The sequence below is a fragment of the Camarhynchus parvulus genome, chromosome 4A (genome assembly GCF_901933205.1).
Source record: "Camarhynchus parvulus chromosome 4A, STF_HiC, whole genome shotgun sequence".
Classification (NCBI taxonomy): Eukaryota; Metazoa; Chordata; class Aves; order Passeriformes; family Thraupidae; genus Camarhynchus; species Camarhynchus parvulus.
This window is the reverse complement of record NC_044600.1, coordinates 11,494,603-11,521,713: the sequence shown is the minus strand read 5'-3', so window position 1 is coordinate 11,521,713 and position 27,111 is coordinate 11,494,603. Positions and strand designations below refer to the sequence as shown.

The window sequence follows — 27,111 nt, the reverse complement described above, 5'->3', positions numbered from 1 at the left end:
AAGGGCTTTGTTTGCCTCATGCTCTATTAAAAGCTCTGCTGGCTGTAGATGCAGGGCCTTTGAAAGCAGAGCAATAGAATCCATGTAACCTTTGGATGTTGAAGTCTGATGCAGCCATTCCTTCACTTGCTCTGAAGCTTTATTTAGGAGAGTAACAAACCTCTGAAGGGAGACCTGCCTGGGTAAATACTAAACCAGTGATGGAAGCTTGGCTCGCAGATTTGGTAAAATTTAGTGTAAAACCTACACTAAACCTAATCTAAAACCCTGAGGCCATTGAAAGGCAGAGCTAATTACCACTTCCTACAATGAGTTTCCACTCTTCTCACTGCTTTAGCTCTCCAATTCCCACTGTAAAAATCAAACCAAGCCAGTAGCATTAAGGGTGTTTCAGATGTAGAAACTTGCTTATTCTTACATATTTATTGGTATTAAACAATAAAAGGGTGATTTCCAATTAGTTACAGAAGGCTGCTGCCAGTAATCAGCAGTGCCTGCAATGGGAAATTGCTTGCTTGGTTCAACTCAGGCTGCCATACAGCACTTCACACTGGATTTTTATTTAAGCTGTTTCATCAGTCTTTATACTCTTCCAGAGAAAGTAAGCTGGAAAATTGATTCTTTTCCCCAGCCACATGAAAAATTGAATTCTCTGCAATGGATATATAATAACACAGGGTGGGCACAGCCAGTATGTTCTTTTTCCAAGAACAGTATTTGCCAAGAACTGCACACAAGGCAATAACCTGCTTGTCTGAGATGTACTGGGTCACAAGAATACATTTAACTATGCTGCAATCATGTTTATTACAGCCAGAAGCATTTGCAAAGTACATTATAACTACTTTGCCATCCTGTGATGTGGGGCTGAGTGCAGTCCTACAGCAGCTTTCTGAACAAAGGTGTGAGCTGAAAACTTCTGTGCATGTTCTCCCATCTTCTGCTAAAGTGCTGTGAAATGAAAATTACAAGACATTGCCCAGGCTGGGGTAGGAACAGTGAGGAAGCCTGCAGAAAGCATCCTTGGGCTGTAACAGTTCCCTGAGCTCTGCACCTGAAAGACAAGGACAGGTCCTATTTAAACAGTGATTAAAGGATTTATACCCTGCAGTGAGCTCTGACACTAAACTGCTCTTGACTGACAGGTAACAGGCAAAAGTCAGACTGAACTGCTTAGAATTCCAGAAATCCCAGTACCCACTGTTCTCCCAGGAACTGCTGTGTGCAAGATGGACAACATCAGATTCACACAGGAGCTTCCATCTTCTTACCTGATTTATAAACAGCTAATATTAATGTGCCTCTGTGATTGTTACCTAGTTATAAAAAGTCCTAAGCAGGCCAGACTCAGACCTGGCACAATCAGAATGATAACAAAATCATCCAGTATCCAGCAAAATGCATTTATTTGTTTTAATTCCAAGGTTTAACAACTATTTGCCCAATGATCTGGACTTAGGGCACAACAACAAAAAAGCCCACCAGAGCAAAATACAAAAACAGGTACACAAATTACCCCTCATTTATAAATGTTACTTCATAACCAAAGTTTAGCACATTAAAAAGTTTACAAAATTTATAACACTCTTACAAATTATTCAGAACTAACAGCATATGTGGCAGTTGAGCCCATCCACATCCATCCCTTTCCAACCCATTCTGTGCCTGGATAATGCCATGCTGGGACTGGAGTGTGGGGTAAGCAGCCCTGCAGGCTGTGCAGGCCCCTGGTGCTCCAGCCCAACCCCTAGCACAGCGTGGTCAGGGAGAGTGGGGTGTGCTCACTGCTCTGCCTGCTGTGTCCTCTGCAGCATTGGGATAATGACTCAGGAAATGCAGAAAGAGTTTTTAAAAGTACAAAATTGACCCTGAAGAAAAATAAAATTATTTATAAAACAGCTTGGCTTTGACTAGGTTACACCAACAGCTGCAAGAGAGATTTACAGCAATATCACTTGAAGTACAAGGTCACAAAAATCAACAGATTTGTTACGAGTCCTGTCACTGTAGAACTGAAAACACCAAAGCTGACGTGTCTGCCTGCAGAAACCTCCCACCAGGGCTGACATACACCCTCTTCTGGGTTTTGGCTTTTTCAGAGCTTTGTTAACTATAAGGATGATATTTTTTTCCTAAGGATCCACCTAGAGTGAAACAATTGTCACACTGAAGAAAACACCGCAACTCTATTTTCCATAAGCTATGGATGCATAGAAAACAAATGCTTCTGGTTTAGATGCAAGACTTAGGACATAGAACTACAGTCAGTTAACAGTTGCAAAGAGCCACTTCTGGAAAATACAACTGAACTTTATAAAATTATCTGAAATATACAAGAATATCAAAACTCTGTGGCCAGAAACAGAAACCTACTGTTAGGTACTCTCTGGCCTCAAGATTTGACTGGACTGCAAATGGACTGACTTTTCCTCAAGCACACGTTAAGTTTTGCTTAGGGCAGCATCTTTGAACTGAGAAGCTGAACCAAAACCAGCTCCAGGTGTGTGTTCATAGACTGTGGCTTTTCATCAATTTACAAACACATGGGCAAGAGCTATTTGTTTGCACCTCTCAAGAGAAACGATGCAAATTCTCCTTTGATGCTTAAAAGAGGAAGTTGAACCAATAGATCCAGCTCAGGCACTGTACAGTGTCTGAATCCTTGGAAAAAGAGCACTGCAGGGATCCTGGACAGCTGAAGCCATGGCACAAGTGGTAGGGACAGAAACATTACTGGTTTGGAGAGCTACTTACTCCAATGCTGCATAAACAAACCCATCAGTAAACAGGTTTATTATAGCTAATAATGCTGCATTCATGGGTACACTTGGAGGGAAATGCAGCCATTGGCAGCTGGAGTAATGAGTTTGTTTCTTTTGAAATGCCTACAATACCAACACTTGGAGGGCTCTGTTCAGACCCCTTAACCCATACCAGCATCTCTGAAGGCCAGGCAGTGGCACTGCACAAGAATTTTTTGGGGTATTCTGGCCAGCAAATGAAGTCACTCTGGGGTAAGATTTTACACTCTGCTTCAGCTGCTGCTGCTGAAATTCCCAGTGCCATGACACATCTGGGCACATTGCAGCAGGAGGCCCAGGACAGCCCTTTCAATTGCATTGCACTGCAGCACTGTAAAACCTCATCACCAGGTACTGGGCAACAGCTTCAAGTTGTCTTGATATGGATGGAGTGTGTAACACCCCAGGAGAGAATGCAGTTGCCTCCCAAGAACAGCAGTAGAGTTTTGTGCTTTCATTTCCAGCATAAATAAGCATAAAGCAACCAAAGAAATCTGTATAGTGTAACTGCCTATAAAATAAACCATTCAGGGAAAAGAAGAATCAGCCTCTGCCAGGGAAAACAACAAATAAGTGCTAGAGAGATGAAGCACTCTGCTTTCCCATTTCCTGCACATACGGCAAGCTCTGGCTAATGCATATTCCCAGCAGATACCAGAGATAGGTGAGGAATGAAGGATGTGAAGTTCCACAATTGCTTCAGAAGTTTTTCCCTTTTCTGCTCCCATTCTGACCTGTCCTTCCCCTGCTGTGGAGCCTGTCTTAGCTACAATGATGCAGTTTTGAGTGGTGGGTCACCATAAATCTACATAAAGTTCTAAAAGCCTTCAAAGAAGGGCATGGGGAAGGAGGGAATAATTTTAAGTTTTGGGCCTGTCACTACAGGAAAGACACTGAGGCTCTGGAGCACATCCAAAGCAAAGCATTAGAGCTGGGGAAGGGTCTGAAGCACACATCTAAGGAATGGCTGAGGGTTTAGCCTGGGGAAAAGGAGGCTCAGGGTGGACCTGTCACTCTGCAACTGCCTGAAGGGAGGGTGGGGGTCAGCCTCTTGTCCCAGGAAATAAGCAACATGACAAGAGGAAACAGCCTTCAGTGGCACCAGGGAAGGTTTAAATTGGACCTTAGGAAAAATTTCTTCACCAGAAGGGTTATCAAGCCTTGAACAGGCTGCAATGGAGTCCCCAACCCTGGAGGAGTTTAAAAGATGTGTAGATGTGGCACCTGGAGATAAGGGTTAGTGGTGGGCTCAGCAGTGCTGGGTCAATGCTTGGTTTGATGAACTCACAGGTTTTCTCTGACCTAAATGATTCTGCTCTAACTCAGCCAGCCTCACTGATAGTGCACAACAACAAAGAAGCAACAGTTTATGTTCAAAAGGTGAAGGTTGCACTGCCTGCCTTCCCACCTGACTCCAGCTGCACCATTTGATTCCTTCACTGCAGCTCCAGTACTTCTAAAATCCCTACTGAGTGCAGTAGTTGGTTACCTCTCTACTTTTTTGCCTTGTTCAGTGAGACATTTTCTCAGCTTAAATTGGTACAAAAGATTCAACAAGCTCCAGAACGTGCCCATAAGGTTTAGAAGGCCAGTACAAGTGCCCCACTGGCTCTGATGAGCGGCTCCATCAGCAAACCCCATGTGGTGAAATTACACCTCAGATTTCTGTGTGACTCGAAACAACTGGAGCAGCCTAAGAGGGAAAAGCACAGGTGGGCCCAGGGAGGGAGGGCAGAGGCAACCACTCCCAGCAGCTCTGCACCAGTAATCCCTTTCCACTGCCCAGGGATGGCCCTGTCAGCTCTGCTCACATTCCTGCTACTGAATTTTAAGTCAGCCAGAAGAGCTTGCAAATTCTGCTTTCCAAGCACAGAGCCTGCACTGAGTGAGACACCTGAGCTCATTTAAATGCTCCTGCAGTTTTAATTGACCAGAGGCAGTCAATGGTGGCAAACAGCAGCTGCTTTATACTTGTTTGGAATGCCCTGAAGCAGATGATTACAGATAGGAAATGCTATAGTTTAGAAAAAGAAAACAGAAAAGGCTCCTACTTAGAGAAGTGTTTCCAGTAACTACAGTATCCTGACAGGAAAAAAAAGGGAAGATGCTAAAAAAAAGGCAATTAAAAAAACAAAAACCCCAGAAACCATACGTTAAACAAATAAAGCAAATAATAATGCTAAGTAGTATTTGCAAAATTTGTTTTAAGTCCTTCTATTGTAATACTAACACCAGCTGTATGTGCCTGAGGGATAGTTTAGGTACATGCTGCATGTTCTCAAGTTGTGAGCATACAGTGTATTTTTATATATACACACACACATACAGCAAGGCATGGAAGAATGCCAGAAATCAATTTGTAAATCAGAATATGGGACAATGTATTTCTGATTAAGGTGTACTTTTTTTAATCATATGGAGTAAAAATATTTGAACTAGCCACTTGTTCCCTCACAAAATAATTTTTTTCTTTCTTAAGAAAAAAAAAAAAGGTTAACTTACTTTTGCTTCCTGAGGTATAAATAGCTGTACCTTAACTTCAGCACATACCTTCAGGTGATCCAGCTGGAGGAGGTATGATGGTTTTGGTTTATCTTACAAGTCACAGCTTTGACAACACAATTAATCTATAAATTCCGTCAAACTTCTGTACAAGAAAAATCTGCAGCCCTGAAACCCAACAGTTTGCATAATGGACTCACAATTCTGGAAGAACACAGTCAGGATTTTCTCTCTTTCTGCCCATGATTTCTCCTCATGCAAAATTTGAGCAGGTACACACAGTTGATCATTCTGCCCATCCTGTTCTCCAAAAGACATTGATGGTCATGCTACTAAACTGAACATGCCCTTTGCAGTAGAGGCCTGCACTGACTTGACATTCCTTTTTATACCTGTATTTTAAAATCAATACACATGATATAGCAGAGCTGTAGGGAGAGAACAGTTTCATTTGGTTTCTTCACCAACCAGTCTGGTCAGTGAAGATCAGCACAGACAAAGCAGGAATGTTTCAAAAGCTATTAAGTATAAAAAAAAGCCCTGATGTTTACATTGGACTTGGTATCTCCACTCCTTCTCCAGTATAAGGTAAGTGGAAAAAAAAAAAATTTTGTTCTAAGTCAGGACAGAACAGTGGATGCAATATCTTATCATGGCCTATACATAACATGGTCTTTTGAAGTTATTTCAACATTCTTTTTTTTCCCCTCATTAAAATAAAAGCATCTCCAAAGCATCATGATGGGACTTCACTAGATAGGTACTTACCCACTGCAGCTTAGAAATTAAGTAGTTGATTAATTTTTTTAATGAGTTATTGTTCCCCAACATTTTCAACCAGCTTTAAGAAAATACAGTAGAACCTCACTGTTTTGCACTTCTGATTGGAAGATTAAGTGTGCATGATTTCCTGTGACCATTTTGGAACATTCAAGCTTTAAGAGTTAAGCCAGGTGATGCAGTCCAGCATGCTGGTTCACATCAGTGGAGTGCTACAATTCAGCATTATTTCTTGTCCTAGAAGTTACAATTCTTTAATGGAAAATGAGTCAAAATGAGGTAGCACTGCCACTCTCTCTGCTGGAATGTGGACAGGTCCTGGCCTAATTTTAAATGGTGGCTTAGCAAGATTCTACTGTAATCTATACAAAATGTATAAAACATGAACCTTCCCCAAAATAAGGCCACTAATTTTGCCATTGGCAATAGGCAGTGAGAAACAGCAGGTAAAAAAAAACTCACTTTGTTACAGAGGTGTTTTTGAGGCAAAAAAACTGTGGGAAGAAGTATAAAGACATTGTCCTCTCGTCCCCCCCTCTTTGTTTTCCAGTATAGCTCTGCTTCCTGTATGAACTATTATGTGGGGAGAAATTTCAGTCTATTTTCTTAGCTGGGAGTCCAAGCAAGTCCATGCTGCATTTGAGGGTGGGAACAGCACTGTGAAACAGCAGGATTATGAGCTTCCCATGAGTCATGGTCATGACAGTCTGATGTCCAGATGCCCAGATTCGGTACCAGGGCCCATAAAAAGGATCTGAGATGGCTGGGCACAACATGTTGTTCAAATTCACTTCTGTAACCTGAGGAAGCAGCAATATATTTATCAATTAACAATATTTTTATCTTCCATTGATTCACCTAAAAACAGTGAAAATTTAGAAAATTACCAAAATAATCAAAAATGTTCAGGTGACACACATTTGCTCAACACAAGTAGGGCAGCTTTCGGAAAAAAGCAGATCCAAGTTCCATGATGTATTTAATAAATGGATTTATGCAGGTACATAACCAATCTATGAACTATTTTATCAGTACTTGCAAGACATAAGATACAAATCCTCATTAGAACATGCAATTTGCATACAAGTAGCCTAATAAAATAATTTGCATGCAAGTAGTCTTATCTATGTAGACCTGCATACTTAAACTACTCAGTGTTTTTACTCTGAATGTACTTGCAGACTATCCATTTATTAACCTGGTTTACTTACCAGTCCCAGGATCTGCAAGATGCTAAAATGATACACAAACATAAACCCCGTGGATAAAAGAGCCCACCAGAAATTGCAGAGCGGTTCAGGGGTGTAGATACCTTGAAAAGAAAGGAATACATTAATGTTCAGCTGCACTGCTGTGCCCACCACACTCCCAATGAATAATCCTCTCTCTCCTGCATGGCAGGACATCTGGCTTGAGCTGATAACCTCCTCAATACCATTATACTAATTAATATTGGAGAGCTTTATTTCTTACCTGAAGCATCCTGATCAGCTTCTTCCCTCCTCCTTGTCCACATCTCAGCAGTGAGATGTACAATATGTTACCTCACTAAATCTATTTTTCACCAACATCAATGATTTTTATTTCATTCTTCCTTCTACCACAGAAGTAATAAATGCAATAATGGTGTACAGTAAATCTTTTTAAAAATCAGGTTATTTATACTTAAAACACCTGCTTCTTGCAGGGATTAGGATTTCAGCATGCACAGAACTGACTTAGTCAGCAGCAGGTCCTGCACAGCCTTTATTAGAGCACAGCTTAATTGTAATTTCCTAATTTTATGGTTAACAACTATTAAAAAGGAACTTGCACCAATAGTGCAAAGGAACAGAAAAGCTGTATCAGGTGGTCAATCCATTAATGACAGGCTGTGCTTTGAAATGAAAGCTGCTGTGGGGATATTTTCAGATATACACTACAAACAGTTTTATAATCAGTAGATATCACAGATACTGTAAAACACTTTTTCCCTTCAAATGAAATAGCAGATATATTATTCCAACCTTTCTCTATTATTCCAACCCTCTCAAAACCAAGCTTTACTGACAAAACACAATGTTCCCTGACCTAGAATGTACCAAGGGAATCAGATTTAATAAAAGTACTCATAGATACAAGACTATCTTGGGAATTAAATATTCAAATTTCATATGGTAAGAACAAAACCAGTTTACAGAGTTCTCTAGACTCTTACTAGCAGACATGAAAATTGTGCTGTAAGATATGTGGGAAAATATTATTTTCCTTATGACTTTAATAACAGCCTCAAAACACGAAGGAAAGATGCACAATGTCATGCTGTTTGGCTGCTGTAAGAGTTTCAGAGGATTATAAAAATACACTGGCAATTTTTATCTGCCTTTATCTGCTCTCTGATCCATTAGATATTATTAAATACTGGAACACGTATCCAGTACTCAAAGGATAGCTTAGAGCACAGAGTGCAAGACTGATACTGGCCTTGGCTGGCCAGCACACTCAGTAATTACCAGGAAGCAATGAAACACTTCAGCATGCACTGCACAAGGCTCCTGGGAACTTAAATAACTCCACATGCAGAGCAGCTACCACAGCACCCACCAGACCACAGCTGCTATGGAAATGCCTGTGTAGGGCATCCTGTGGAGATAAATACAAGTAACTGCTGTGACCACATCACTGTTTAATGCTGCATCCCAGCTCAGGTTTAAGGTCTCTAGGGCAATGCTTCCTCAAGCTCTGTGGCCCTTTCAAAATTATTTTCTGTATAGTTTCCTTCTGTAATTTGTACCCATCATGCCAGCTCAAATTGATTTTGCTGTAGTTACCTGAAATAAGTTCAATTAAATAGCATTTTGTGAGTGCTACAGATTCAAAATCACCTACAAGCTGTTGTCTAAAACTGCACATCCGCTCCCAAGAACACAGGGGTCAGTGAGCAGGCAGGACCTTGGGGAGCCCATGACACATTTGGGCACAGGAGCTACTTGGAAAGCACAGGGCAGCTTGGAAGGTTTCTTATGCAGTGGGAAGGTGAAGGCCAAAAGCGTCTGAACAGCAAGTAAAACCAAAGGTCAAAGAGAACTCTACAGGAATCACTTTGAGTTCTGCAGGTAAAGGGAAAAATTTCCCAACAGTAATTCTTGGGATGCACTTGGCAAGTGTGAGCTAAGACTGGCATCCTATTTAGGAAACAGTACAGAAGTCTTGACTTAGACAGCAATGATATTCATTAAACTCCATGGCCTGAAAACATCAGATAGGTGACACCACCTTGAATATGGTTTTTCATTACAGAGAGAAGAGGAGGGGGAGGAATGAGCCTTGGTGTCAGAGTGCAGGAGATCATGGCTCTATTTTTGGCTGCACCAACTTTAGGTGACCTGGTCAAGCTTTACAGAAACTCTTTGTACTCCCTCCTCTGCTGTAAAGAAAACACTGCTTAACTTGCAAAATTTATTTATATTGTCCTTGCAGTTTTAGGTGTATGTTTAACCTAGATACAAAACACAACATGAAATTTAAATAAGGTATCAAAGCAGCTCCCGGGAACTGGCTGAGCAGTGCTAAACCAAATTAGGTTTCTGTTGGCAGTTGCCTGTGTCATTTCAAAAGTATGTGACAAAGCCTGGTGAGTCTAAAGGGGTGAGCACCCAGGAAAGCTAAAATACAGACATCTCCACATCCAGGTGACTTACAGGGCAGGTAGGGTATAAATACCAATATAGGCAAGTGACCCCAACTATAAAATGAGACTGGAGGGAGACAGCAGTCATTAGAAGACTAAGGAAATTGCACAAGATGACAACACAGATCCATGGCACAATGTGGCTTTGAACTCAGGCTTCTCATGTCCAGCTTCAGTCTAATCAGGGAATGGGATTTCAGAGGTCCCTTAGCAGAGCTTTTCAGGTTCCCCCAACAAGGAATTTCCCTCTGCTACATCCTTGCTCTGTTGCAAAATTAAAAAAATACATCAGCAACTTTCGCTCTCGACAGATTTTTGGTCTTGCTTCCTACTAAAAATATCCCTCCTTATTAGACTTTGGAATCCTGAAAATAATGGTGTGATTTTCAGCAGTGGCACTATTTGGACATCAAAGGACAAAAAGGAAACACTGACCTCCGCACAAAAACATTTTGGAGCACTCTAGATTCCACAGTGTGCTTTGGGAAACTAATTTTAAATTCATACCTGGGATATTTTCTGTACAATTCTCATTATACAAATACCCACTATAGATTTTCTTACACTACAGCCCTGCTATTCGATGGATTGCTGTTTAATGGAGCAGTGTGGTCTATTTTCCATAGTACAGTCTGTTAAAAGAAAAACACAAACAGGAAAATTGAGAGCCAGCTGAGTGGCTGTTTGAAGGGCCTGTGTTGGCTTTGGCAAAAGCTACTTGCTGCTTGCATAGGAAATCAATTTCAATGGGTGGGAGCAGAGAGTTTCACTCTCTGTTTATGAAGAATCATGGGCAGTTCTTATACATTAAGCACTTACAGAAATTTAGTCCAAGTGCCAGTCTGGCACTGATCTCATTCTCAAAAACACTCACTCCCCAGACAGCTGAGACCATTCCAGGCTGGGGCCATCCAGGTAGGCTGCATGTTTGCTCCTGTGTTGAAATAGCATGGCAGGGGATACCTCAGTTTGAATCACACTTCATTACTTCAACAGCATTGATACGAAGGATTCCATATAGACTGAAGAGTTTGGGGTTCTTCATCTGCTTCTAAACAAGAATTTGTTGACCTTGAATATGCCAAATGGATCATTTTGCCATCTAGGAAATGGAAGCATGGCTTTAAAAAACTAAGGATCCACAAAGAGATGCCATTTTCTATACTCTTCCCTCTCCACAATGTGCTAGTTCAAATGTTCTTATGAACTATTGTTTTTATTTAAAATTCTCAATACACAGGCTTCTGAAAATTTGAACCCAACTTAATAGAAAGCAATACTCCTTTTGTGTTTCTGTGAAAACATAATGCAGGAGAAAATTACTCCTCTGTTCGAATTAGAGACTTAGAATCTAAATATAGTACAAATTTTTAATTTAGTAGGGTTTAAAATAATCTCTTTAATGTCTTGCTTTCATTCCCACTACATTTGATAGAGCTTTATGAGTTTTCCAGTGCTGCACATTCTCAGTTGTCTTACAATTATAAGTAGACCTGCTTAATCCAAAACTCAGAGCAACTGTTACAATTCTTTCATTTTCAAGCTTACAAAAATGTGCGGGCAAATTTATTTTCCTTTTATTTCCCTTGAACAGAAGGTTGATTCCACATGAGTGGCCTATTGAGCTAGCCTAGAGATAAAACTTCCTTTTGCAGGGGCACACAGGAAAATAATTTTTTCAAGAGGATGATCCTGAAATCCATGTTTCCCCTACAGTTCTGACTCCATTAGTAGGTTTCAAACTAGTGCCTTATGCCAGGAGGTTTCTGTTTCCCCTCAGTGCCAGCTACTCTCATCAGAACCAGCTCAGACAGAGCTCTTACAGCACCTGCTTCTCTCAGGAATCATTTTTTTATATTCCATAAAGCAGCAGCAGTAGCTCTTCCTCTACTTTCATATAGTCGCAGTTCTTCCAGATACTGGCACCTGCCCTTCTAAATTTCTCCATCTCCTGGAAAGATATTTCATTTTTCAAACTGTAACTGCCCAGTGCATAAAGTTCAGAGGGTCATAGGACAGGGACACATCTCCTCCTCTTCCTCTTCATCTCTCTTAAATCATCAAAGAAGATTATTCTCGAATATTCAAGCTACAGGAGAGTAACAGCACACAAGGTGCCATGGCACAAGCACAGCTCAACAGCAAACCACACATTTATGTCTACTACAGGGCATTCAGCAGGTAGAGAAATCTGGAATAGAACATGGAATTGCAGAAGCAGAGTAGGGAAACAACATGCAAGAGTCAATAGGCCTCTAAGTAAGTCAGTTGCAGCAAAAGAGCTGTATCACACATTATCAAGTATTTCAATGAAGATCGAGATGGACTAGATTTATGACTGCCTAAGTATATCAAAATATGAAGTGATATTTCTCCTGGATTACTGCTAGAGGTATATAATAAAGCCTGCTTGATAACTGCTTTAGAAAGCTAAGGAAAGAATTAGCTAAAAGACAGGGAGAGTGGGAAAGTGACTGACGGAGGTTGCAAAAGTTAAAAAAAGGTCTTTAAATATGGTCCTAACAGCCAGTGGAAAACACAACTTGAGTGTTTTAATTGCACTTTCCTAATTTACAACGAAAGGAAAAATGATCCTTTCATGTGTACTTGGTATCTATGTGCTGCATCTCCCAAGCCCAGGCCGTGCTGAGGTCAGGAGCACTCCCGGCTCTGAGGGAGCTGCCGGCGCTGGCTGCTCCTGCCCGGCTGCCGAGCACAACAGAGGCATCCTCCGTGAGAAGGGAGAAAAGGAAAATAAAATCAACAGCTTCAGTTGACTGTGTGACAATGCCACAGAGCTTCTCTTCTGATGCCACCTTTGAGAACAGATCAACAAAGTAAAGGGCTTTGGGACTTGAGTCAGACACAGGCTCTTCTCTGCTTATAAAGATACAGCACTTGCCTGAGAAGAAAATTCTGCTTCTGTTGCCAACAAACAACTAATTTATTTAGCGGCAAATCGGCCCTTCAGACACACGGGGGCAGCGCACAGAGCTGCCCGGCCCTCACAAGGCCATCACGGCCCACCCCGGCCCGGCTCACCGAGGGCATTTCCTGCGGCGCGCACCCGGAGCTGCCCTCCCTCACGGCGCCGGGCACAGCGCCGCCTGCCGGCCGTGCTGTACAGCGCAGCGCAGCCCGCTGGCACCAGCGCCGGGCCCAGCGCCGGGCCTGCCCGCAGCTGCGGGACGGACCTGCAGGACAGACCTGCCCGCAGCTGCGGGACGGACCTGCAGGACAGACCTGCCCGCAGCTGCGGGACGGACCTGCAGGACAGACCTGCCCGCAGCTGCGGGACGGACCTGCAGGACAGACCTGCCCGCAGCTGCGCGGACGGACCTGCAGGACAGACCGGCCCGGAGCTGCAGGACAGACCTGCCCACAGCTGCGCGACGGACCTGCAGGACAGACCTGCCCGACGGACCTGCCGACAGCTGCAGGACAGACCCCCTGCCCGACAGACTCTCAGCATAGCTCCCTGCAGCCACAGAATCTCAAACACCTCAACGCCAACAGCCTCTTCTACCTACTGGAATTACTAACTGAAATAAATAACACAGAGGATATCAAAACACAGGGCCGGTTATCTCCTGAGCTCTAGGGAGCTGCTACAAATTCACTCTTATTTCAGTCTGCTGTGGAATAATGTAATTTACAATATTGTTTGATCACTGCACTAAGGAAGTAACAATTCTGCCTTGATTAACTTTCAGTATGATTTGATGTTCTGAAATAAGGTGCACACTTGACCTTGTCAAATCCATTGCAAAACCTAACCAAACAAGCTTAAGACAATCAGAAACAAGAGTCATCATCATCAGTCTCTAAACCTGATGTAGCGCAAGCTAGATTTCTTTTTGTTATCTTAAGAATACACAGTTTAAGAACTTAGCTGTCCTGACCTCACCGAAAGTCTCTCAGAGTCTCACTTCTTAAGGACAAGAGAAAACAGTGACCTGCAAGGTCTGGTTCAAATGCTCCAGCAGTTTCTGGAATGCTGTGTCCTGCTCAGATGCATACTGCAATTTTGGGAGGCAGGTGACACAAGGTGAGATTCATCCAGTAAAATACAAGTGCCAACTGCAGATACACTTTATGTAAGAACTGACTTGAGGTAGGAATCTTGTGTGCTGGCTTGTTACATCCACACTACATCTATTTTGCATGAGAGCCTCTTAGTGCTGCCAAGGAAGATGAGACATGGTGTAAAAGCAATTAATTTGTCTAGCCTGCATGCATGCGATGTATACATGCATATATGCACTTAGAGAGAAAATATGTTAAGAAAGGGAAGTATGGAAATTTATATTCACTCAGTACAGAGAGGAGTGAGAGGGAAGAGGAGTTTTTAATCCCCAAAAGGGATCCATGTCCTTGAGCTCCAGTGAGTTTACTGTGCAACAGTGAATGCTGAGCTCCAAACACCTTTCTCATCCATGTGCTGCTAAGTGTGGCAAAGCCCCCCTCTTACAGGGTCAGGAAGGACATAAAGGTTGCCAGTGCAGCATGACCAGTCTGCACCACTAATAAGTAGCAGGAAAAGACAAAAAATAAATTATTCCAGCCCTTGCTTACTTTCAAAGAGGAAACACTTCAGCAGGCAGTTGGATGTGTGTGCATGGCTGGTGCAATACCTGATTAGGGTATTGCAAGCAAACTTGAGGGTGCAGTTCTCTATAGCCTGAGCCTCAAATCCACTCTCCTTCAGGTGTTCTGCTCACCCTATCTTTGAGAAACATTTGGATCAAGGTCACCAGTAATATAGGCAGATTCCCAATAAAACTGAAGTAGTATATTTTTCCAAATACAATCCATTCCTTTTAATTTTTTTCCATTTTCTACGCTTTGATTACTTCTCTCAATCATAATACACAGATTCACTAATGGAAATTTCTATTTTCAATACTGAAATCAAGCTGCATGCTGATCAATGTCAGTGATGAAAAAGCAATTTTCACAAGATACAGAACTCAGGACAAAGTCCTGTGTGACCTACTCAGAAAGTACTTAAACAGAAGTTCTAGTGAAATGACAAAATTAACAAATATTTTTAGGCATAATTTTTCCGCCAAAAATGATCCATTTTTGTCACCTGTGGCAGGAGTTCATGGGTGTTTTGTTAATTACAGCCAGTCAGGTGACGACTAGCCTAGTGCATAAGAAATGGAGCTGTTTATTAGTTAAACAGCAATCTCAATTGACAGGTTCAGCCAACAAAGTTCTTTCAGCAATTTTACTGCCATCACATGAACATTAGATGGCAGCAAATACCTGTACATAAACACAGGGCAGGCGTTCAGAATACTGAGCCAGGGTGACAAGTGTCCAACATCAAACCCTTCAAACTGCAAATCAGTTCTTGTCAGTCCCAGGTCCTGAAGAACCCTGAGAACCTCTACTTCAAAACCAGCAAAAAGCCAAACCAAACCACCAAAAGTGTTCTTAAAAGAACACATCAAGCATCATCCAAGGCCAAGCCTTTTTAAAGCAAAGGACTGTCTTAAAGTGACCTCAGATGGAACTCCAAGGCCACCAAGTGATTTATTGACATCACAAGAGCTTCATCACTATGTACAGTTCACTCCATGGCTGCTTAGTCTTTCTGCCCCCTGCTCCTCACCCTCCTCCTGCAAAGATTTTGAGTTTGTGTAACTCCTACAACTACTCTGCACTTTGGCATTATTTGCTAGAATTTTATACTATCAAGGGTGGATTAAAATTAAAACATGGCTGGCATATTTCCCTGATAAAAGAAAGAAACAGAATCATGTTTTTAAGTACAGGACTTCAATTTTCCTTTGAATAATTTTTCTTAGTTTCACTCAGTGGGTCACAGTGCAATCAGGTCACTGCAACACAAATGTTACCGTGAAAGAGGGTGAAGGATTATAAGTGACCACTGGTATAAAACACAATGGATTCAGCAGGATGGAAGAGCCTGACTGCATCCCATTGCTTGACATCACATCCTCAGGGCTTTCATTAAAGACTACTGAACATGTGGATCACAAATGATCATATTTTATTTCCTGGATGGAACAATCCAGCTCTGCTAGAAAATGCAGCTAGAGGCATGTCAGCACTAGATAGGGGCAGAGCACCACACCAGCTGAATGTATAGTGCATTCCCTTGGAGAATCCACAACTGGAAAAATCACTGGCCAGGGAAACAATTTAGGATTCCCAGACTTGCTGAACTATTATGGTATAAGTGAATGCAAGACAGCAATATTGTTAGAAGAGATAAGCAATCTAGTTCATTTCAGTGATACATGTCACTACATCCCACTGGGGCTTCAGAATTTCTGGGACTTATCTAACTAGACAACTAATTTTTTTACTTTTTTTTTGGCTTATTTTGAGTTCCAGTACTTCTCAAGAGACATCCAAGAAGGTAAAAATCTTAAAAATACATCCCACCAACAACTGAGAATATTGCAATATGGCAGAGATGCTGCTCAAGAAGACAATGCACATTGTGCAAATACATTCTAAATATCCCTTCAGGCAAAAGACCATTTTTTAAATTTTTTTGTTTAGTGCCTGACACAACTCATTATCTGGGTTAAAACTCCAACATTAGAACACTAGAACATCAGGAACTATTTATTAAAAACAGAGAAAATTGGTTTTAAAAGGGTAAGAATAAAGCTGGTGTTATCCAGTAAGCAGTGTTTTCATTCCACAGGACCAGCTCAATCCGTAGGGAGTAAACTGCCTACCTACCTCCTTTGTGCAGCAGATAGATGGGCACAACATAGAGCATCACATGCTGGATGTAATAAATCTCCGTTTCAAATGGAAGCTGTGGGATAAAGAAAACATTTGTAAGTATTTTTCATCATTAACAACCAAGTTCCAAGGAACAATTCTCTTTCTAACCCATGACAATGCTTTCAGGTCAGTTATTTTATCACCTATGTATAATAACAAACATTAATGCTCAGTGCCTTGAAAGTGCAGCTGACTGTACCCATTCCATCCCCCTTAAAACAAACACAGCACTTCCAGTAGGTAATTCCCAAAATTAGCCAGAAGCACAACAAAGGAGGAGTAACATAAGGTTGCTCTTTCCCTTTCTTTGTTAGCATGAATCACCAATAACAATGCAAACCACTCAAATAATTAAATCAGAAATTATGCACACCCCCACAGTGTAGAAGTCTTTTTAGAAAGAAAAGATACTTGCTACCTTGTGAGAGAATTCCATAAATTAGGTCTTTTATATATAAAAGTATATAAATAGATATATTCAAGTAATAGGAGGCCTGTGCAAAAAAATCAAAAGACCTGATTTATAGCAACCTGCATGCATGCACAGAATTGCTAAGCTTGGCCAAATATAAATTAAAATATAAAATGACCAGTCATTTATTGGTTTTAAAGACAAGCTGCAGAATTATGTGTAAGCAAGTTACCAGTTAATAGTGAATCAGGTATTTCTCACCTGCTGCCAACTTTTGGGAAATTACAATTAGTCATTTGTGTGTTTATTTGAATTAGTGTAACTTCTCTTCTAAGAAGCCAGACACCTAAAGTAATACTAAAAATAACTTCAACCATATCTCTGTGTTTGAGCCTCCTAATCCAGACTCAACTATTTCTAGCTCTTCATCACTTAGAAAAGGGGATGCACTGTATTTGAAAGTTACTCCCATCTACAAGTACCTTAGCCTACATCTATTTATTACACTAAAGCAGCACATTTAAAACTGAACAGAACTGAATAGTAGTAGAAAACACTCAAACATTCAGAATTCAGCTTTTTACTGCATCTGACTTACAGAGCTGAAAAGCCACACTGGTTGCATTATTTTTCTGAATTGCAAATTGGACAATACCACAAGTATGAAATCTCATGGGAATAATGAAAAACCTTGGTTCAAATGCAGACTCATTCTGTCATTTTCCAGCCAGAAGAATTCAGACACGGGACCTACCACTGTGGCTTGTGTGTTGGGAAGCAGGGAGTGGGGAGAAAAGCCTTCCTTTTGTATGACTCTTCTGAGATACTGAAGTCACAGCCTTGAAACTGAAACATTACAGAAATTTCTACATCAACAGAAGAGAGGTTTAAAGAATTTGATTTTCTTCCTAACCAATAGTCTAACAGTTGGTAAATAACACAGTGATCTTATAAATTCAACTACAATTCTTATATCCTATTTTGAATGTAGAAGATTCTAAAACTAACAACTGGATTTTACTAGTCCTGGCATTCACCCACTGGACACTGGCTATCCTGATGGCAACTCCAAGGTGGTCAGCCAGCTCCTGTAGGGACTGAGCTAAACCAACCCTCCCATACAATCTGTTGGGTTATTTCATTCCAAGTATTCTGTACCAAAACAAACAAGGTAACTATGCAAAAGCAAGAACTTCATGAAAATTGTGGGGTTTCCTAAATCTGAACCTTTCCTACTGTCTTTCATTGAACAAGACAGAGAGCAAAGTGAGGGAATTAAAATTATTTGAGATGGGGCTAAAGCAGTGATCCTAACTGGAGAAAAACTGTACCTCTCCCACTTCAGAAACAATTGCTCCTGATATAAACACCACAACATGAGGCACTCACTCCTGCCAAGGAGCATTCTCCATTTATCTGTGGTGTCAAAAGGGCTTCCACAGCCGTGGAGTTGTGAGGCTCTGTTACACAAACACTGTGCTGGGACACTCCTGAGAACAGAGTAACAGTTGTTATGCTGCAGTAGTGTTGACAGTATTTTTTTGTGTGTAAAACAAAACATCTTTTTCCCCACTGTAAAAGGCGGCTTGTTCTGAATCCTGGCTGATTCTGCAAGTGCATTTCCTCCTGTAGAGCTGCAGAGTTGCTGTACAACCAAGCACTCAAGTTGTACAGCCAGGCTACAACAAACACAAAAAGCAAGCTGCACTGAGAAACTAACTCACCTGCATCTCTTGCCTTGTCTATAAACAGTTTTATCAATAAAAGACTCACTCAGCATAAGCGCCTTTCGTGTGTGAGGAGAAACTGGAAATGAAGACAAGGCACAAGGGATTGCCCATCAATCAAGAATTTCAATAATCTCTTTGTGAAAACAAGTAAGACTTCATGTTCGAACTTAAACTAGCTACTACCCAAATAGTAGTAGTATTAAGTTAATAGTAGCTAATATTGTTCCAAAGGGAACAATGATATCTTTCCATGCACTGAACTCAGCTTTAGAAAAATCTCTTCAAGGCAGCAGTAGAGTGGAACCCAGAAGTCAGATATTTTGAGTTCACCCCAAGAGATCATGGACATAATACTAATTTAGATTAAACACTCAGACACAGCAGTTGGTTTTCTGTAGGCTCCCAGGCTGACACTTTGCTCTGGTTTCTGACAGTAGCACTCCACTCTCTGTTAATTATTATACCCTGGCTGAAGCACTGCACTGTGCAAGAGCACCTCCTCCATCATTCTCTACAAAGACTGCAGAGTGTGGCAGAAAAGGAATAGAGGGGACTCAACTCTCACATTCTGGTCTTTCCTGTAGGACACCTAGAACAGCCTAATAAACACCAAACTCTACCAGCCACCTTCTTAGACATTATCAGTAAATGACACACTCATACCATTTTAATGCACACAGCATGTGCACGTGCCCAAATATGCACAAACTTTGGCTTTATCACCTACCAGCCACCATCTCCCAACAGCCCCCCACTGTTGTTTTCCCTTGTGCCAGATAGATTAGGCCAGTTTAGAGATGACAATGTGCTACCAAACCTATTCCATTCTGCTGTGCAGGCACAGCCAATACAGGCAAACTACTGAGTGCAGTGAATTATTTCTCTAACAATCAGCAACAATACAGCAGCCAATGTTTGGAGCATACACAGAATATACTCAAAGTCCTGCTCAGAGTATGATTCTACTCCTAACACAGGTTTAGAATGTGGATCTCAGGCCAAATAGTTCTAATAATAGAATACAGCAGCTTCTGGAAATATTAAAACTGCACCATCTCAGCCATGTGAGCTGATACCCATGTATCTGACCTTCTGGGACATGTCCTTTTTTTTACTTTATGTATATCAACATTTCCAGGACATCAGCTTGCAAAAAATTCCCACTTTTAAACTAGTGGAAAGACTTTTCTTTAAAATTTGATTAATGCAACATGAAAGCTCCAGCAAACCCAGTTACTGTCCAAACAGTCTGAGTCTTTGTGGCAGTTAAATGAATTTACATGCACAGCCAGGTAATCAGGACCTACACTGTGTGCCACAGAATATAAATATAGAGTAAAAAGAAATCTTTCTACTCCTGTGTATCCTCTTATACCTTGCTGGATCCCTTTTGGGAGCTTAACAAGCCAATTCCCTCAGCATCTTCTCCTTTATTTCTGAAAGTGTAAGAAGAACTCACAAAAGCACTGACTGGACAAGAAACAGTTTTATCTTTTTATCCAATGTCTATCCCAAAGCACAGAGTTTAATTTCATCAGCACATGGCAATTAATGTAGCAAAGAACTGCAATATTTGGGTGCCAAACAAATACAAGTGGGTGCATCTGTTGCTTAAGTCTGTTAACTGTTGGCACTTCAACCTCATGCCAAGGCAGGAAAATATTTTCTTGGAAAGAACAGAATAGACTGACCTCACCTTTCAGGCTACATTTTTTGAACATCATCCCAGGTCCCTGTTATAGTCCAACAAGATTTTTAACTGCATTGTTTAGCACAGTTTGACTGAAAGATTAAAATAACAGAAGGTAGAAACTTTCTACTGTAGTTTCAGTGAATATGTCAACTCTCCATTTTCACTGGCAGTACACTACTATTTTTGAATTTTGAAATTACTTGATTGATTGAGGTTCTAAAAAAACAACAACAACAAAATATTAAGAGATACATTACAAGAAAATGGAACCATGAAATTATGCCAGAAGCTTCCACTTCAGGATAACTTAACAATGAAGCATATTTACAAAAAGACAGTTGCATTTCATGAAGTAATATAATTGCTAGCAAAAACATATGACCCTAACAGACTCTGCCACAAAATGTAAGAGATGTTCTGGAAATTACTTTGAACAAATTAACACTTACAACCCAAATCCTGATACCCACTAAAACATCCATCATCTGCTGAAGCAATGATTGTCTCATTCTGAATGACTGAATCAAAAGTTTTTCACTTAGATATTAAAAAACCAGAGCAGCCAGTTTTTTATTTTTTCATTCCTACTGGGTTTTAGGAGACATTTCCTGTTTCAGGACAGTGTTGGTGTTAAAACCACAGTGAGAGTTGTGGAGCAGAATGTGTGTCTGCCATGAGAGTCTGATCAAGGCAGTGCTGTACAACATCACCCACATATCCTGTGCCAGAAGAAACATGGAAAAGTGAAAAGCCTGGCAAGCAGCTGTTAGGCCAAAAATATCTTAAGTTATAATTATTCCAAAAATATTTACTTTTGGACAGTATCTTTTGGCTACTCTGTTCCAAACTACAGGAACAGTTTTATAAGTAGTCTGTATCTTTCTTCTTTAATCACCATTGCCCTAATATGAATGAGATCTGTGATAATGGCAGAGAAAATACAAGCTGATGATTTATTAAATACTTCAACATTTTTTCTTTCAAAGGTTACCCAGACCAATTTTGTCATGCCTAAGGTTATTTATACTTAAATACTAGATGGTTTTAAATACAAAATAAGAGTTTTCCTTATCAGGAAAAGAACACTTACTTTATTAATTTGTTGCCTCTTCAACAGTACCAAGTTTTAATAAAATGTAATTGCAAACTGCACATAAGCAAAAGTTTATACTTCATCTCATTTAGACAGTCAAAACTTGCAAGTGGAGATCCACCAACAAAATCTGAAATGGATTCTAAAGCCCACAACTATTTTGTTAATAATATTAATTCACCCTCTATTATGGACATAGTTTGCTTAAATATAAAGTACTCATATCTGTCTTAAAACAGACATTAAAATAGCTGCAACAACAGATTTTTGCAGATAAATCATACAAAAAAAGTTAAAAGCATCTAGTCATATATACATACGCCCCCTCTACATATGCAAGGAGAACAGCTCTTGAAATAATCCTCAAAAATACTTCGTTCAACTCACACTCAAAATAGCTTTTTTTTACCTTTAAATCTCAACAGGTTTAACAATCTCACTAGGAACACCAACGGGCTAATTTTTTGCCCAGGAGACTGAAGTTTTACAGCAGATTTGAAAACTTGTGTGGGAAAAAAAAAATCTGCTGTGCCTAATCTTGGGGGAGAGGGAATGACAGCCAACAACAACATTTGGCATTTTCCGGGCCTGAGGAATCTTACATTTACAGAGTTTGAAAAATCTGAAACTGAATTTTGACTACAGGCCACAAAGCTAACCTGTGAAAGCCTCTTTCAAAGCCATCAAGTTTTCCCTCCATTACTGGCTAGAATGGAGCTAGCACTCAGTACAGCAGTGCTGTCTTCTCATACCAAATTGTAAACATCCTAAAATCCAAGATTGCTATTTTGGCTCCACTGTAGTGACCAGGAGTCTACAGCCTGGTAAAATGAACTTTAAAAGGCCAAGCAAAGCAAACATCTGACATCTCTCCAAAGATAATATTTTAGAAAGAAATAAAAAGGAGAAGGAAACCCACAGTACACTCACCAGGCGTGTATTAACAACAGGAAACAGCAATGCTAAGAGGGCCCCATTCAGCATATGCATCTGCAACCTTAGAGAAGAGATATTATTTTCACACATGGAAATAAAACGCAATAAAAATGTTTTCATGTCTTTTATGTAGTATCTCTTCAATAAAACATAGCAAGACACTTTAAAAATTATTTAGGCTTGAATTTTAATAAAGTCACTATTAAATGCAATAAAACTGGACCAAATCCTATCTTTAAATACACACTTAAAGAATTTCCTAAAGTAGGATTGCTTTCTATAATGAGCTTTGGATTCCTAGAAAGCCTGGGCTGCCCATAATCCTGTTCATGATGCAAGCTGCTAAATAGTTGGAATTCTGCTGTTCATTTGTCTTGCAGAGCTTAATATAGCATCTTTGATAAAGGGTTTTACTCCTCTTTAATGCTGTGCATGCAGAGCTTCAAAGTAAAGCTTTAAGAATTTGAAAGAAGTCCCTTAAATAAAATAATTACATTTATCAAAATGCAACAGCAAGTCCTAAGGAAAGCACAAGGCAGGAAAGTAGTATTATACTCCATAATTTGTATAGCTTTCAGACATCTTTTTTCTGAACTACTGTTGGATCACAGGAACAGAAAATTGGTATCAGAACTGTTTCAGTCTATTTTACATCAGACACAAACTAAAGAATAAACTGTCTCCCACCACTGTCTGTCAAACTCCTAGGAATTTAAAAGTAACTTGAGGGAGGGAAAGGTACTACAATTTTAAAACAGATTTTCAAATATAATTTATATGCTGTCAGGGTGTTAGAAAATAGATATACCCATTCTGAAAAACAACAAATATTGTGGCCTCTGATCTACAGCTGGTCTTTAGCAAAGATTTCCTGGACAGCAGACATACTTTCCACACTTTCCAAGACAGAAATGCTAATACAGAGCCTTTGTTCAGCATAATCCCTGCAGAAATAAGGAACAGCAGGGAAAAGCTGCAGAAGGACTGCTTAGGCATTCCCCCAGCACCCTGTTTGCCTAGACTAAGACAAGGAAAAGCAGAGTTTAATGCCACAGTGGCAGCCAGTGCCAAGTGCCAGTGCCCAGGAAATCACTGACCCTCCCCTCAACACATTGGCTGCACCCTCAGCTGCACCCTGGCTCTGCTGCTGCTGAAGTTAGTAACAATATGCAGTGTTTTAGAAAAGACTGCACAGATCTGAGAAATACCCAGCCAAGCCAGAGAGAATTTGCTTTGCCTATTTAACTTTACATATCCACAATTTTGAAATCAGACCCAAACTGCCTGCACAGCTTCCAGCAAGGCCCAGTTACAATTTCTACTGAGGATGGTAAAAGGGTTCAAGGCCCATGACACAAATTATAGTAGCTCATACATTAATCTGCATTAATCCACTGTTACTGAGCTAATTCCTGTTCATCAGCAAGGCCAAACCCACCAACACACAAGAAGCAAGGATAAGGGACCCAACACACTGATTTAAGCCCTGACGCTTTTCAAAGTGTCATTTTTCAATCCAGCCAATATGCCTTTCCAACTTGATATTTCCCTTAGTATTTTATAAATTAACTTCTAAAATACATTGTACAAATGGACAGAAATACAGTAAGGAGGAGGTAATACCTGAAGAGAATCATTGCAGTCCGACATGGGGGACAGGCAAGAAGAAAAATCTGAAATGTTAGAAACAAATTTAAATTAATGGCAGTGACCTCTTTTAGAATCCATTTTCAAAATCTTTCCTACTCAGTTCTGTATGTCACAATTAATTTCTTGCCAGAAGACATGTTTTACAGCAGAGCTGGGAAAGATTTAAAGTCTTTAACAAATCAAAAGGTCTCCCACTACCTACATATAAAAAGATTTAAACAGTAGCAGCAGCACTGAGAGTTCAGCTTCTACCAGTACCTACAAAACCAGCCAAATTCTAGCCAGTTATTACTGGCATTATAAAAGGTCTCTTATGAACCAGATTACTGTATCACCAATCGCATACAGCAGCTCCCTCAATCAGTTGAGGTCCTTGCTGTGCTAAATATCAGCATTTACAACATCACCATTGTCCTTCCCTTCACCAGTGCCAAAACTTCACACAGTAACTTCATATAAACAAGTCTTGCTCTAGATGTGAGGAGATTACTACATAAATATTCAGTAATAAAAATTCTTTTTTTTTATGTTGCCCACTACTGCAAAGAAGAAATTCTGGTTTACTGTTCCATATTTCAGCAAAATATGGATCTCAGTTTTTACTGCTGTTCCTAAAATAAACTCACAATACCTTATTTCACTGACAACCAACAAAATAAATTATCACTGAACTGAGTGGGAACATTTGGAGAATATGTCTGCTTTGTGATGTCAGATTGGACAATTCACCCAATGTGTTTCTTTCAAGTGTTGCAGGGTTAGGAAGAGGCCTCCAGTGGATACTGAAATTAATCACTACCAGACCATGTACTTGCAGCAATAGAAGGGTTGAAATCTGGATCATCCTACTGAGCCCTTTCATACACAAGGGGCTTCCTGTCATTACTACACAAATAAATGTACACATGCCAAATATTTTATTTCCAGGTCAAGTTCCTTATAGACACTCATCTGGTATGTTCCATTCAAGCCTCAACAACAGCTTTAAACACTACACACACTCAAATTGTTTTTCCCAAGTCATACAACACTCTAACAGAGGCACAGTAGGAGAGGCAGCAATTAAGTTTAATGGAATCTACCTCAAGACATTTTCTCAGTGAATACTGTTAAAATCCAATCAGTTTCTCTGAAGTCTTGCATTTAAAAAGCAAGCTATTTCAACTCATTAGGGCAGGTTAAGGAGGAAGAGACCATAACAGGTGCATGATTAGAATCACTAACGGATGTTTTCCTGTGCTAAAGGAAACAAAGAAAAAAAAGTACATGCCAGAAAAATCTTATGAGAGCTCTGTATATCACCTTGCATGCAAGACCCATACAGCTTCTGGGAAAAGTATCTAGCACTTATTATGCTTCATTATTCCATTGTTGCATATTTTGGAATAAACTTTGTTCACTATCTAAAGTTCCTTGAATTGTGGACTATATTTTCACTTCTTTGGAGACCATAATATCTTGTACAGCTCTTCTGTGAAAAGTAATTTCTCACATGCAACCTGCATGCAGAGTCAAACTTTTAAAACACTCCATGTTGTATGTTAGCAAACAGAGATATGATATCCAGAGACTTATCTGTTCATCTGGAGTTTTAAGTTTGATTATTTTATCATTTGCCTAAATTCAGAAATTCTACAGGAGATATATGTTACTGTTGAAGCATGTTGAAGTTAATACTTTCATGAAACAAATTCTGCTCTTCCAAGGGAGAATTCAATTTCTTTTTATCTTATCTCCTACATCTTAAAAAAAAAAAGCACCAAACACCCTCCCCCAACCCTATAAATTGATCTTTTTCTCTGTATGCACAAAATAAACAAACTATAAATATGTCTCAATGACATTAGACCCTTCTTTTTCTAACACTCTGCAGAGTATCCAACTACTGCATGGTAGAGCAGAAGTTACAATCTGAGTCTGAGTACTGCCTGAATCTCAGCACTGAGGACTAAAACAGCTCCCATTTAAAAAGGATGGCAGTGTTACAAGGACTGAGATGGACATACCAATTTAAATCACTTCATTGCCATGGAGACAGGCAAAGAAGAGAACACAATTCACAGCTGATTATTTTTATTTCAACTCTAGTGAAAGAAACAGTTTCAGACCCTGATGAGGGGAAAACCAAATATTTAACTTTTTAAAGAATGAAAATCCCTCTGTTAAAGGGATCTTTCAGAAAATAAGCCTGACTTCCATTTTTCATGACAGCAGAGAAATGCTAACCAGAATTTTTATGCTAAAAGTTTAGGATCAAGGAAGAGATTTTCAAATGCTTCAGCTTTAGCAGCTTAATATCAACACTTTCTCTTTACATATGTAGATACTTGCCAGGATAAACAAATCTCAACTTCTTAAAGGGAAATTTTAAAGGACACACTTGCATCTCATTTTTCAAAGATCTAGATAAAAAGTGTCATTTCTCAGCTCAGAGTATCAGCAGTCTTAAATACACAGTTCACAGCAGACAAGCTCATAAGCCCCAACACAAGTGTTCCCACACTGATCCCATAATTCTACTACTTTTCAGTGTCATATTGGAAATTCAATCCTTTGCCTTGCAGGAGGGAACAGTTCTGTTCCACAAACCACAGAATCCTGTGTTAAACCAGCAGCAGGGCTGTGCAGAGCTCCCAGCCTCTGCTCTCCTGCAGAACTCCTGAGTTTTGAGGCACTGGGGCTCAGAGTCCCCAGCCCAGCTGGCACTGCAGAGCTCCAGCAGACACAGGCAGTGGGTATGGTAAAGCACAGTGAAGTTCTCCTTGCCCAAGGCAGGATAACTCAACTTTCAATTTAGAAGAAACACTAGGGAAGAAGTTCAATGTGTCTGCCCTTCTTCTGTCACCTGTTATATTTTCACCTTACAAACGAAAGAAGAACAAAAGAATTAACCCAAAACAGACAAAATTAGCTATTTTGGATGGGATAAATTAGCTATAAAATATACATTGTCTGATAGGCTGGATTATGGGCATAGTTCTGACCACGGCGTTTCCCTTTCCACATTCAAAAAAAAAAAAGTTACAAAACCTCTTCCACACAGAGATTAATATCTGTAAAAGACTGAGAC

At 40.2% G+C, this 27,111-nt stretch overlaps 1 protein-coding gene across 4 annotated transcripts in view; it reads right to left on the bottom strand.

The window, feature by feature from the left end:
• Positions 1 to 1,389: 1,389 nt before the first annotated feature.
• TMEM164 (transmembrane protein 164) overlaps positions 1,390 to 27,111 on the bottom strand; it is a 35,954-nt gene continuing 10,232 nt past the window's right edge. For all 4 annotated transcript variants that reach the window (XM_030967374.1, XM_030967372.1, XM_030967371.1 and 1 more), the window contains exons 3-7: positions 24,015 to 24,064; positions 22,386 to 22,452; positions 16,480 to 16,558; positions 7,295 to 7,395; positions 1,390 to 6,883 (exon numbers count right to left, since the gene is read on the bottom strand). In XM_030967374.1, the coding sequence (XP_030823234.1) occupies positions 6,677 to 6,883; positions 7,295 to 7,395; positions 16,480 to 16,558; positions 22,386 to 22,452; positions 24,015 to 24,064 (504 nt within the window). In that variant the 3' untranslated portion in view covers positions 1,390 to 6,676. The remainder of the gene's footprint in view (positions 6,884 to 7,294; positions 7,396 to 16,479; positions 16,559 to 22,385; positions 22,453 to 24,014; positions 24,065 to 27,111) is intronic.